This window comes from Anarhichas minor, unplaced genomic scaffold (assembly GCF_050575085.1).
Source record: "Anarhichas minor isolate MPS153535 unplaced genomic scaffold, ASM5057508v1 ptg000004l, whole genome shotgun sequence".
NCBI lineage: Eukaryota > Metazoa > Chordata > Actinopteri > Perciformes > Anarhichadidae > Anarhichas > Anarhichas minor.
Window position 1 is genome coordinate 9,822,734 of NW_027466450.1, and position 12,329 is coordinate 9,835,062.

General features: G+C 41.2%; 1 protein-coding gene across 1 annotated transcript in view; it reads left to right on the forward strand.

Moving 5' to 3' along the window:
- The window catches only part of erbb4b (erb-b2 receptor tyrosine kinase 4b), a 259,023-nt gene that overhangs the window by 150,874 nt on the left and 95,820 nt on the right, over positions 1-12,329 (forward strand). Inside the window, exon 3 of the mRNA XM_076108782.1 lies at positions 1,649-1,835. Within this exon, the coding sequence (XP_075964897.1) occupies positions 1,649-1,835 (187 nt within the window). The remainder of the gene's footprint in view (positions 1-1,648; positions 1,836-12,329) is intronic.

Consider the following 12,329-nt stretch of genomic DNA (forward strand, 5'->3'; position numbering starts at 1 on the left):
CGAGCCCTGGACATGAGCGTTTTGCATTGAGGTCACAAACCCCGGTGCGAGTTCTCCTCACTCAGATGCTCTAGCTCAACTTTGCTGGCATTATTGAAACTGTGAAAAGTGACCTTGAAGAAAGATGTTGTCAATGATCTGACTTTCCTTTTTTTTTTTTTTTATCCGCGTCTGTTTGTTTTGATTGTTTCTTGATTATTATCTGATGCATCCTCTCTATGCCACTCTTTGCATGCAAATGTATTTTGTCCATTCCTTTTAAATCTTAACGTGACAATTAATTACCTTCGATATAAATTAAGACATTCAGAAGCACTGAAGTGTAGGAGAATAAACCTTGGGATTTTCTTGGTGAATAACAGCCTTGAAATATTGTTACTGCATTTGTATATATTTTCAAACTACATAAGCAACATGCTTGAATACGATGACGATGGCACAGGAAAAACTGTTCATATAGGAACCTTGCTGAAGTTATGTGTACGTATACTATAGAGGGAAATATATCTGAAAAGTGATATATTTATTTCTGTGAAAAAAGGTCATTAAATGCATTGCTTGATTGTCAATGGCAACTTCTAACAGAATAGGTAATACAGAATATATTAAGTAAAAAGAACAATTGCAGTCAGACAACAGTTTACCAGAAAGTGTGCACTGATGGATGGACTCATCATTTAGGAGGAGCACTATATTCCTGCATATAAGGTGGGATAGTATACTTCTGAAAGGGCAGATGGACGCTTATATACTTTTGTTCACTTCCACTTTCAGATGCCAGACCAGATTTTAAAGGTCTTTGCTACACAAACTCTTCATACCGGCAGTGATGCATATTTGCGAAGGTTGTGACACTTTTCCAATAAAAGGTTTTGAATACATTTGCGCAGGCAGAGGAACAACTACTGGGGTCCTATTGACCTAGAGCAGCATCTATAGCAGTCAGTCAGAGGGAACATTTAGTCGAGTCTAAGCTACTGTAAGCTGTTTCATTGAGTTTCCTTTCAGCGCAATGCTCTGAGTGAATTTGATCTTTGTTGCCTCGTAATATTCGGGTACGGTGAAAGTACGGACAAAATGTATGACAAAAACAACATTTAAAAAAGAAAATATTGATGTGCGTATTAATCGCCACCAAAAAAACGCCACAGGTGTGTAAAGGCTTGAAACAACCTGTTATCAGCAAAACACATATTGTTATAAGAACGTAAACCAGCTAGAATCAGAGAGATTCAGTAGATTGTTTACAAGTGTACAACAAGATCCATCTAGATGTCAAAAATCTTGGGAGGTAGACTCTAAAGCTCTGTTCAACATGTGCTTGTACAGTGGTGTATTGTTGGCTGAAAACAATGTCGGTGAAACCCTGAGTTCCTAGGACTCAGGCATTGGAGAAAAAAAAATGACACGGGGTCCTCAAGGTCTGCACGCCGGCACTACCGTTTTATAAACTACTCTACCCCTTAGCCTTGTACTAGCTTACATGGTTGAAACCATCATTTTGATCCACCAACAGAAATATATATTTTTTTCCTTCCATGTCTTTCACGTACTGTAACACATGATTTGAACTGTTTTATATATATGCAACAGTATTATATCCAGTTAAAACCCACACTAACACCTCCCGTCGTAACTTTGTCCACAGTCCATCCGAGAAGTGACGGGCTACGTGTTGGTGGCACTGAACCAGTTTGACTACCTCCCTTTGGAGAACTTGAGAATCATCCGAGGAACCAAGCTCTACGAGGACCGCTACTCCCTTGCAATCTTCCTCAACTACCGACGTGATGGAAACTTTGGCCTGCGCCAGCTCGGTCTGAAAAACCTCACAGGTGAGTGAATTTATTTTTTCTGGTTGCTCACATTTTGTCTGCGCTGTGTCTTGTTGTGGGTATTTGTGAGTATAATGAATGCCTTTTGATGAAATACGTGGCCTGTTAGTCAATGATGATGCAACTTCACCATGAGTTCAATCTTATACAAAGCTTGTTTTTATCTGAGATCAAACATTTAACATTCTATATTTCCATGCCTCCTGGAGTGTGTGTGTGTATTTTTACCCTTCCATTCACCATAGACTGAGACTTCCGCTGAGAGGTTAACAGGTTAGGGCAGCTGATAAACTGTTTTCACTCCGAAGCCTGACAAGCTGCCCAGCATTAGCAAAATAATCTGCTCTAAACATCATATGTAATGTTATTTTTGAAATTATTGTTGAGTTGGAAACAGTCCTAGCAAATGGAGGCAATTCACACACCAATGTCAACTTGATAAAAGGGGAATAGCGGTTGATGGCCGAACGGAAACAGACTGATATTCCGAAAGCTATTTTTTCCACTTTGCTTTGAATGCTTCACCGACTCTTGCCTGAAACTTAATTATTCACTTCACTCACTTCATTACCTTGTTTCAAATTGCTGTCTTTGAGTTAATGACTCCGAAAAGGTTTTAACAGCTGAATTCAACTGTGATCAGATCCCCGTTTTAGATGCCATTGTTATTCAATAGTTGCCGAGCACAAGGCTGTTTACCCACTGCTTTTGAAACTATGCTGACAAGCAACAGTTATTTGTATTGTTTCACGTTGATCTACCAATAAGCCCGTAAAGATATCCTGGTGTTATTGAGAAAAAAAATCGACAAAGGGCATAACAGGGGGGGGTGCTTTCAGACAATCTTTTACCAAAACACAAAAACAGTAAAACGACCGGTTGGACGGTACATTGCACAATTTAATGAATAAATTGGCCAATGTGGTAGTTGTTTACAGACTTCTATCACCTTCACACAAGATGGAAATACACGGACAGTCTTCCTCTTCTACTTATCCTGAGTACCCTACTGGTGCTGTTACCACAATTAATCCTCTCACACTAAGGGATATAACGCTGACTCTGGATGTTGTGAAAAGACGTTATCTCTTCTATTATTTCCACACATCGCTCCTGCTTACAGACAGTGTTTCTCGTCTGATTTACAACCCACTCTGCAATCGACCCAAGCCCGTTTCCTCAGAAGTTGGAGAAGACAGTGAATGTGATTGCTGATAAATAGCGTACTAAGTAGGAAAACATTGTGTGGGTGGCGCTGCCTCTTTCTGAACAATGGATCCTTGTGCTGCTGCTAGGTTTCCTTCAGGCGCCCTGACCCTGAGGTCAGTGAGAAATGAAGCTTCTGACTTGCAAAAAAAGATGTCAAGCTTTTTCCTATAGAGGGCTAAGTGGGGCAATCCGAGGCCAGCTCATGGTGTGTGCAACACAAGACCAGAGGTATTATTCACTCATTTTGAAGTTAAATCCAACCATACAAATAGTGTAAGTGATGAAGGGTGGAGAGAGAATCCGTTGGTGTTTTGGCTGAAGTGTTATCAGTAAGTTCTGGTCGGTTGTGTTGTGTCCCGCGGTGCAAACACTGCTCTGTTTTCTTCAATTCTCTTTTGCCCTTCAGTGCAAAGATAACATTAATTATTTCACTTATTATCTTTTACACATAGGGAAGCATGACAAAATAGTTTTGAATGATTTATTAGGGAGCACCACCAAAGTGCCACACATGTCCTCGTTGATGAGTGATGTCAGTAAATTGTGCTTCGAAATTATTTTTTATATATTTTTTTTAACGGGAATGAGCTCCCAGTGCAATCACGCCGGACTGATGGCACACAGTACACCGAAGCTTGTTTCCACCCAATGCTTCCGTTGAAGTTATTTCACACCAGGCATAAATAAGTTATATACAAGCATGATTACAAGTATGTCAAGAAGACACTGAGGCAACATGATGAAGACGATATCAGCATTTACAGGTTATCTCTGTATTGAGAGAGTACAATTCATTCTTAGACTAGTATTCATTTGGATTTGTGAGGAAGACGCCTCGCACTGCTCTTGTGTCTCTTCTGCTTCCAATCCTTCTTTCTAAATAATTCAATTGTCTCTCATTGTTCTCTTCAACTGTTCCTTCCTGGTGATCCCTCAGAGACGAAGGAAGCGACACAGCCTTCCATGACCGCATGCACAGAAACAGTATGTGCTTGTGTGTGTTCTGTTCCATCTTGTATTCTTTCTTGCATGTTGCGCCACACTTAGGGAATTGCATTTGTCCGGCACCACGAGCAGCTTTTTTGCCAAGCCGGTCCTCTTCATCGTGGTGCCAAGTTGAAACCGGCGTCGAGGGAGCCGAGGCTGAACTCTGTGAGAAGCTGCTGTTTGATGTGCTATCCATGGCCTCGAGCCATGAAGTGGAGGGAAAGTTATGCACAACAGCCATGGTCTGAATCTGTTCATAACTCCCGAGTACTTCTCGTTAATAGCAGAGTAACATTTCTTGTTGACGAAAAAATATTCTAATGAGATATTTGCAGATGTTCTGATATGTTGTTATTACAACAAACCAAATGGAGGTCTCCAGTGCTCCCCTTGGTTCCTAATAACCAAGACCTGGGTCCCAAAATCAGCTCCTAATTTTGCAGTTTAATTGTATCCAGCTGCTATTTCCTGGGGTCTTGTGTCAATTTATCTAATACCTAAGTGGATCTAAGCCGCCTCGCTATCAGCGAGAGCATGAACTGTGAAGTGACGCGTGTAGCTCCTCCTTTCGGCTGCTCATTAATTGTTGCCGCATCGTGCATCGTCATGTTGGCTCTCTCTCTCTTTTCGGGTCTGCTCGAATCTACCTCATTTTGTATGAGGCCCTAATTAAGTGTATTTCCTACTACCATGAGATTCCATTCTTTTTTCATCAGATTTCATTATTTTTTTCTTTTTAAATGTGTATACACATGTCAATTTGGGTAGTTGGGGCTTTTTAGGGTCAGTTCCAAAATGTTGGACTTGTAAAACCTTAAATAACTTATCTACTTATGACAAAAAACTTGGAGAGTCTATCATATCACAGATTTTTGCAAAGATGGTTCTGACAGTTAAATCAAGCTCTTGCTGGGAGGTTGAAAAGGTAAATTGGGTCCCAGTTTGTTGTGTTGCAGATGTCATTATTCTACAGTGTACTGCTGAGGAAGGACATATGCCTAAACAATCAGATAGATCCACTACTGTACATCAAGCAGTATATTAAAACTCTTTCCTTCCGTCGAGTGCTTTAGTGAGTCCGAGGCTAGCTTTCTCATCCATTACAAGGCCTTTGATGTTGCTGTCACATTGGTCCATCGTTCCTCTCCCAGGAGAAGTGTAAAATGATCGATATTATCCATAAGGAACAGGATAAAATGTATTAACTACATAAGGGGCTAATCGAGGGAAGGCTCAGTAAAAGACCCCTTCAGTGCTAAAACCCACCCGCATTTGTACTCGGGTCGAAATTGCCTTAGGATGAAATCAATTTGTCGCTAGTATATTGTAGCGTTGCACGTATTGATTTTTCTGGTGCACTCTCGGCAAGCTGTGAATGGACTCTCTGGATTTGAGGGGACCGGAGGATGGAGTGGAGGAGGTCTCTGGCTGAGCGGGGATAGGACTCCCTCCGATGCACCTTTCAATCAAGCTTAGCCAAGTTATCCTCATGAATATGAAATATAATGCACAGTCAAGCTGGGGAAAAGTTGAGGGATAGTGTGTGTCTGTGTGCACAGGGGTGTATAGACGTGAATAAGAAATAGTAAAAGACTCTTTGCTTCTATGTGGAAAGTTTGGTTGTATTGTTACTTGACTTGAATATGTTACATTGTGAGGACTTTTTAAGGGAATTTTAAGGGTTTTTAAGACTGCAGGTATAAATAAGTACTTTTTACCTTTTCTCCTAGAGCAAGGAAAAGGTTAAACAGAGCCGCCTTGTGACATTCTCAAAGTTCCTAATGTGTATTTTGATGCACGCTGACCTGCAGTGTCTTCCTTCCTGCTTAGGCAAACATTTTCAGCACTTCCGTGTGGATTCACATGAACCCCGGGCAGCTTCTGTGCTTTCACATGGTAATTACAGCCTGCTTCCCTGGCAAAATAATAACAGTCTCAATAAGGAGCACGACACAGATGAGCTTTCTGATTTAACACATTTACTGCCCCCCTCCCCCCTCCCTTTCCCTCATTTCATCCAGTATCTTTTTTTTCAGATTTGTTTTGTGTTGTTGATTCATTTTTCTAACCACCCTACGCCTGCACTGCGTCTGTCCAAAATGAAGCATCCAATCTGAGGCCCCATCTGCTGAATGATCCTCTCTCGTTGCATGCATGTACACAAGCCTGTGTTTTACGCCAAGGCGTTATCAACTCCTTCATGGCCCATCTGCTCTCTCTTTATCTACCCCGTTTTCTGTCTTTCTTCCATCTCTTTATCCCTCTTTCCTTGGCTCCGTCTCGCTCATCATACTTTAGTTAGCTGTCTTGATTTGTTACATTGATACCTTTCACACAAACGCATGCGATGTAATGTTAGTACCATTTTGTGCGCAGCGTCCGTTTGAGTACAGTCCTACTGTGTTCTCCAAAGCCTACTGCAATTGTTTTGTGGAAAAGAACTCCGTGAATGCACGCATCATCTGTTGAGCACGTCCTGTTCAGTGCACAAGGGAGGCAGAGAAAGGATGAGACGGGATGGGGTTAGGTGAAAGGGACGATTTGACTCAGTGTGTTTACCCCAGACAAGGAACTGCTGAGAGGGGGGCATACAATCGCTGTCTTTTCCTGATCCCTGAGACTTCCATCCACCGTCTAACTTCTAGGGGGAGAAGGAGCAATTATGCCACAGGAGGCAGGCAAGATTGTTTCAGTGCACGTCACCAGCATTTAGTTGAGTCTCTTTGCCTGGCAGCCCACAGACCTCAGGTCTCCTTCAATTGTGTGTCTAATTGATTACTTCCGATGCAATTACTCTCGTGTCACACTCAATATTTCACCACACCAGGAAGGGAGCAAGAGGGACTTTCTTTTTGAAGGACGATGTTCATATTGTCATATTTGTGAGCCACTAATGTGGATCGTGAAGAGGCACATGTTAAATTGAAGTCCGGAACGGGCCTTCAGTGGTGGTTGGTGCTAATTGATTGCTCTGTAACACCACTGTGTGATAGAGATAGTGAGACTAGTGAGAGCAGGTGGTTGGGTTTTTATGCCAGATGGAACAATGGGGCTGACATTCTTAACAAAGTCAATTTTTTTCAGTTGTGTTTATCGTTTTGCTTCACAGACCTAACATGGCAGGATACTTCTAAATTGTACTCACTTTCGGTTAAATGTTAGGAATTTCTATACCGTTGGCTACCTCTGTCCATGAAGGCCCTGTATTACCCAGGTCATAGATCAGGAATCCTATCCTCCATAATTTCCTCACTTTTCTAATCTTACAATCCTTCCTATCATATCTCTTTCATATTTGACTTTCTTTTGTTTTGTTTATGCAACAAAACCACTGCAGTTTAGGAAAAGAGCATGGTTGCAGTGATACAAACAGTGGTCAAGTCCTGTGTTTGTTTGAACCATCCAGCTTGTGTGGAATAGTGGCCAGTTGCTCTGACAGTGTAATAATGATGCAGGTGTGTTTACATTGGAGTTAGCTGTGTCGCATATAGCCACTAAAGGGGTCCTCCGTGTACCTGTGTCAGTCGCCAAGAAGCACTGACCAAGCTGCGGTATTTGACGCTTTGGGACAGAGAACCGGTTGTACATTGCCTAAGCTCATGATTGTATTAGGAACCAACCTAGAAGGACTCTAACTATACTCACTGATTAGAAATATTGTCCAGCCCAAGTCTCCACCTCTGCCTCACCTTTTGTCAGCTAGAGATAATCCAGTCTTGCCTAAACATGACTATACCCCATATTACCTTCCAAACTGAACCTCTGGGAGGGAGAGTCGACTTTCACCTCATTAAAAGTTAAAGTAGGCGTGGAAGGAATTTGAATGCAGATTAATAATCAAAACACAGTCCTCTCTCTTTCTCCAACATTTCCATCCCCCCGGGCTGTGGCTTAGATCAGGCTAAGATCCGCCATGATGTAGATGTAAAACCAGCTCAGAGACCATTAGGACGCTGTTCACCGAGTTGAAATCTCGTCTGAGTTCCACCGTGTTGTTTCAGCACAAGGTACAGAATGAGTGTTAAGATACCTGATAGCAGTGCAACAGATCAAGCGGCTAAAAGAACTTCTGAACAAGAGATATTTTTGGCCAGTGGAAGACGGCGCTTTGCTAATCAGAAGCTAGAGATTCCACAGATGTATGCAGGTTGTTTACCTGAGTACGACTTTGCATTAACACAGGACGTAGTTCATTTGTCCATTCTCCCGTTTCTCTCTTTTTTTATGTCAGTTTAAAATTGAAAAGTAAAAAATTAAATATTTTTGTTTCCTTTGACAAAATCAGCACAGCTCTAAGCCACACTCTCCATGTCCTGACTTGAAGTTTAACACAGAACTACAGATAAAATAGCTGTCTGTTTATACTGTAAATTACTCAAATTAATGGACACCTGCCAGCGAATCAGGAAAAAGAATATCTATTGGCCATGGTAGAAGTGTTGTAAATGTTTTTTGTACAAAGGTGGATCTTTATAAGACAAATGATCTATACCTGGCTTTAGCTTCACAGGGAATACGTAATACGTGTTAGTAGAATAAAGTTAAAGTTGGTTTTGTTTGTTTGATGTGACTTGTTTACAGTGAGAGAAATATAGAATATTGCACATTTTATCTTTTCAGCTTTAAGGGTAATATTTCCCTCTAAGAAGTAAAATAAATCAACTTTGAAGGTTGCTATGTGACAGGAGGCAAACAATGGTCTCTGGTGTTGGACTTGACACACTTTGTATGCCCAACCTTCTGCGCTGACCTCCTTCTCTGGAGTTCTTGCAGTGCCATACAGTAATACACTGATTCCACCTTCAACAAACGACCAGTGCCCCCATTGTTTTTTGGCAAGAACAATCTCGTCTACCAAGTATATCACCAACGTGGGACCAATTTAAATCATGGCAGTTGGCTGGTGTTTTTGTACTGTACATTTTAGCCATTTTAACACGATCATAGATGCAGTTCAGTTCCGCTTAAACACCACTCGTCCTCTTCTCTAAACTACTTAAATCATGTATTCAATCTTATTCCTTTACTGATTGTGTGAACACTGCTTTGTCACACTGCAGAGACATCTAGACAAGCAGAGGTAGACAAACATTCACGTACAAACAACAACAAATGAAAGATTTCACCCTTTTATACAGTTTTTTAGTCTGAATTTTCTTGTCCAGTGTGTGCTGTACCTACTCCTTTTTATTTATTATTCTGTTTCTGAAATGTCTGCCATAGATATGATTGCAGATTCCAAGCAAACACTGTGATTGTCATGTTTAGTTCCTGTCACTGGATGGCTGTCATTGCGGCTTTCCCATCTCGGCGCACGGCTGTGCAGGCTTGACACGCAGTTCTTACTTTGATTCTGAAGGCCGGACTGTGTTTCAGACAGGTCTTTGATGTCAGAGGCGATCAGTGCTCTTCTCAGAAGAGGAGCAAAATGAGTAGGAAAGCAAGTGAAGTAGGAGCTGACTGGCAGCTCAGTGGGATTCAAAAGCCACTGAGGAAAATGTCACTTTCTATCAACTTACTTTTGAGGCCTAAATGGATAGGCTACCTGTGGACTTTAGGTGATATAAAATGCTCCCCGTTAAAGATGTGAGGTGTTAAATATAGTATAAACAAGTTCTGAAGTCTGTGTCTTCTGAGGTGGTTAGTGTGTATTCAAGCTTTGTACTTGGTACTATGTTGTTTTGCTTTGTAATAACTGTTGCCTTCCTTTTTCCATATGACATGCTGTAGAGTGTGTTGCTTTACAAAAAAACTATAGACTTTGTGTCCTGGATGATGGTTAATCTGTGGATCTTTCAGCAGATTGTATATTGACAATATATACAGTGCATGCGATAAAAGGCCTGAGATGTCCAGCTATAAACACCAATTTAAATTGCTATCATTGAGGATTGCTTTCCACGAGTTTAAAAGAAGCAGTGCTCCCAAAACAATTTAAAAAACCTTGCCTCAGTGCCGACACACACACATAAACACACAGATTACCCTCAGATGCTACGACTCCTCCCCTTTCTCCCCTGGCAGCTTAATAATTAATATGCTTATTTTTTGCCTCTTAGGCCGAAGCCTTGGGTAAGTGGAGCAGCTATTGATGGGGGCAGTGATGGGTAATGGGACATGAAAAGGACTTTTCCATTCATCTAAGGTCCCCAGAGATATAGGGTGGGTGTTACTACATGCAACACCAGGCATGACTTTACCAAATACAAATTTTAAATCTTTGCCACCTCTCCACGGTACATTTATTTGTTGTAGTGCTAAAAAGATCTGGCTTTCATCAATGGTATTTGTTCTGAAGCTTTGTGTTTCCACCACATCTAGCAGGTGTTGCCTCTATGATAATGTGATCATATTTCGCTTTTTTTATTATAGTCTGTTATTGCAACATTTTATTGCACATAAGCAGAGGCCGGTTTGGTCATGGATGTGGTCTGAAAGCATCTGCTCCACAGTTGTTTTCTGAGGCATGTTGGCTGACGTCATACACCGGGTGGACAGTCTCCCCTTGAGGTCAAATGTTTGTTGGTGTGTAACAACTGAAAAAAGAAAGCTTACCACCACTCACCACTGAACGCTTGGCCGTCTTAAGCTGAAGGCAGTTCATCTTTGATTCCAGGAGTAAAAAAGATGGGGGGCAAAGTTTGTTACACACACCACTTTTGCGTTTCGAGAGTGACACTGCTTCAAACTTTGCCATGGCTCTTCTTGGGTCTGTCATGGCATCTCCCAGCTCATATAGTAGTGACTCATAACAAGTAGCATAGCAAGCCCCTTGTGTGATATCAGCACTGACCCTCTGAACCCTAAAACACTTATCTGACTAAAACACCGTAACACAACCCTGTTATTAAAATAACAATTTAGACGATTATGTGCAGCTTTTGGCAGATGTGGGTGCTTTATAAATGCTTCGTAATTTCAGTTTAAATCTACTTTGCATTCTTCTGGGTCGACTGTCCCACCTTGGCTGATCCACACCACATACAAGTGCTGTGTGAACAAAGTCAGAGCAGTGGCCCGTAGTGTATTACTGAATGTCTCAGTAGGCCTGGAAAAACAAGGCCTCAATGACGTGTTGTTGCCTTAGCAAATAATGCACTGACTGAAGACTTCCTCTGTGGTACAACCGACATACTTGGTATGCTTGTGGTAAGATATGCTCTCTTTCCTCTCAGTCTATCCATCTTTCCTTCTCTTTCTCTCAGACCCTTTTAGTTTTGCCCATTCCAGAGAGCGCGGCTCATTTTAATTCAGCTGGCAGGCCGATCACACATCAGCCTTGATAAGCTAAGTGGCCCTCAGCAGCAGCAGCAATTGAAGGTCCTTTTTTTTTTTTTTTCATCGCTCACTTGTTTGTCCCCTTGTACATAATTTCTGTCTTTTTTAGTGTCTTCCTTTAATTGTTTTCATGTTTTTGTTGTTCTTTCCTTTTAGATTTTTCTTATCTCATTGTAATATTATTTTCTCCCCCTCCTCTGTCCTATAATGCTCAGATTACCAGGGCTTTATCACAATTTGAGTTGAATAACCATAACAATCCTGTCTTTCCTCATCTCATCTTTAAGCAGATGCTTTTCCGTGCTACGTTATAATTCCATAATCCCCAAATCTCCGCCATTTTTCATAAAGACTCATAGGAAACAATTGCATGAGGGATGGGCCAAATTTAATCAGCTGCCTGTGGATGCAATTATCTTGGTCGAGGAGAGGCGTATGTTTGGGGGATGGGGGCCATGGCTGGCGCCCCCATGCCAACGACTATACCTCAGCAAATATTTCAACATTTCTCCTTCAGAGCGACACAAAGGATAAAAAGGACATGTCATTCCTAAGATTCGAACAATGTGTTAATTTTAAAGATTGAAGATTAGTGAATAAATGGTTTTCTATTAACAGCTTCAATTAAATCAATTTGAAACAAGTTCAGTTGTTATTTTGATGGAAATTTCCCTATTTTGGGTCTGAAATCAGCCATTAACAGAATAAGTGGTATTATACACCTCACAAAAGACACAAAAATAAACTTCTTAATTATTGTATCAAGAGATACAGTGGATGAGTTTTGATGTAATTGTCAGATAATTCCAGAAGATCAGTTTGACCAGTACCTATTAATACTCTGTACTCTGTACTCCACGTACAATGTCTCGTTTCTTGACCGAACATTGTGCCCAACTACTGCTGTGCATCCAGGCCTTTTATTTTATATTTACATCTTCTCAACTACCGTTGTCTTTGACAATGTGACTTTTTTTAAATTGCCTTCATAAGAGATTTTGCAGCTTGTTTTCTGCCAGG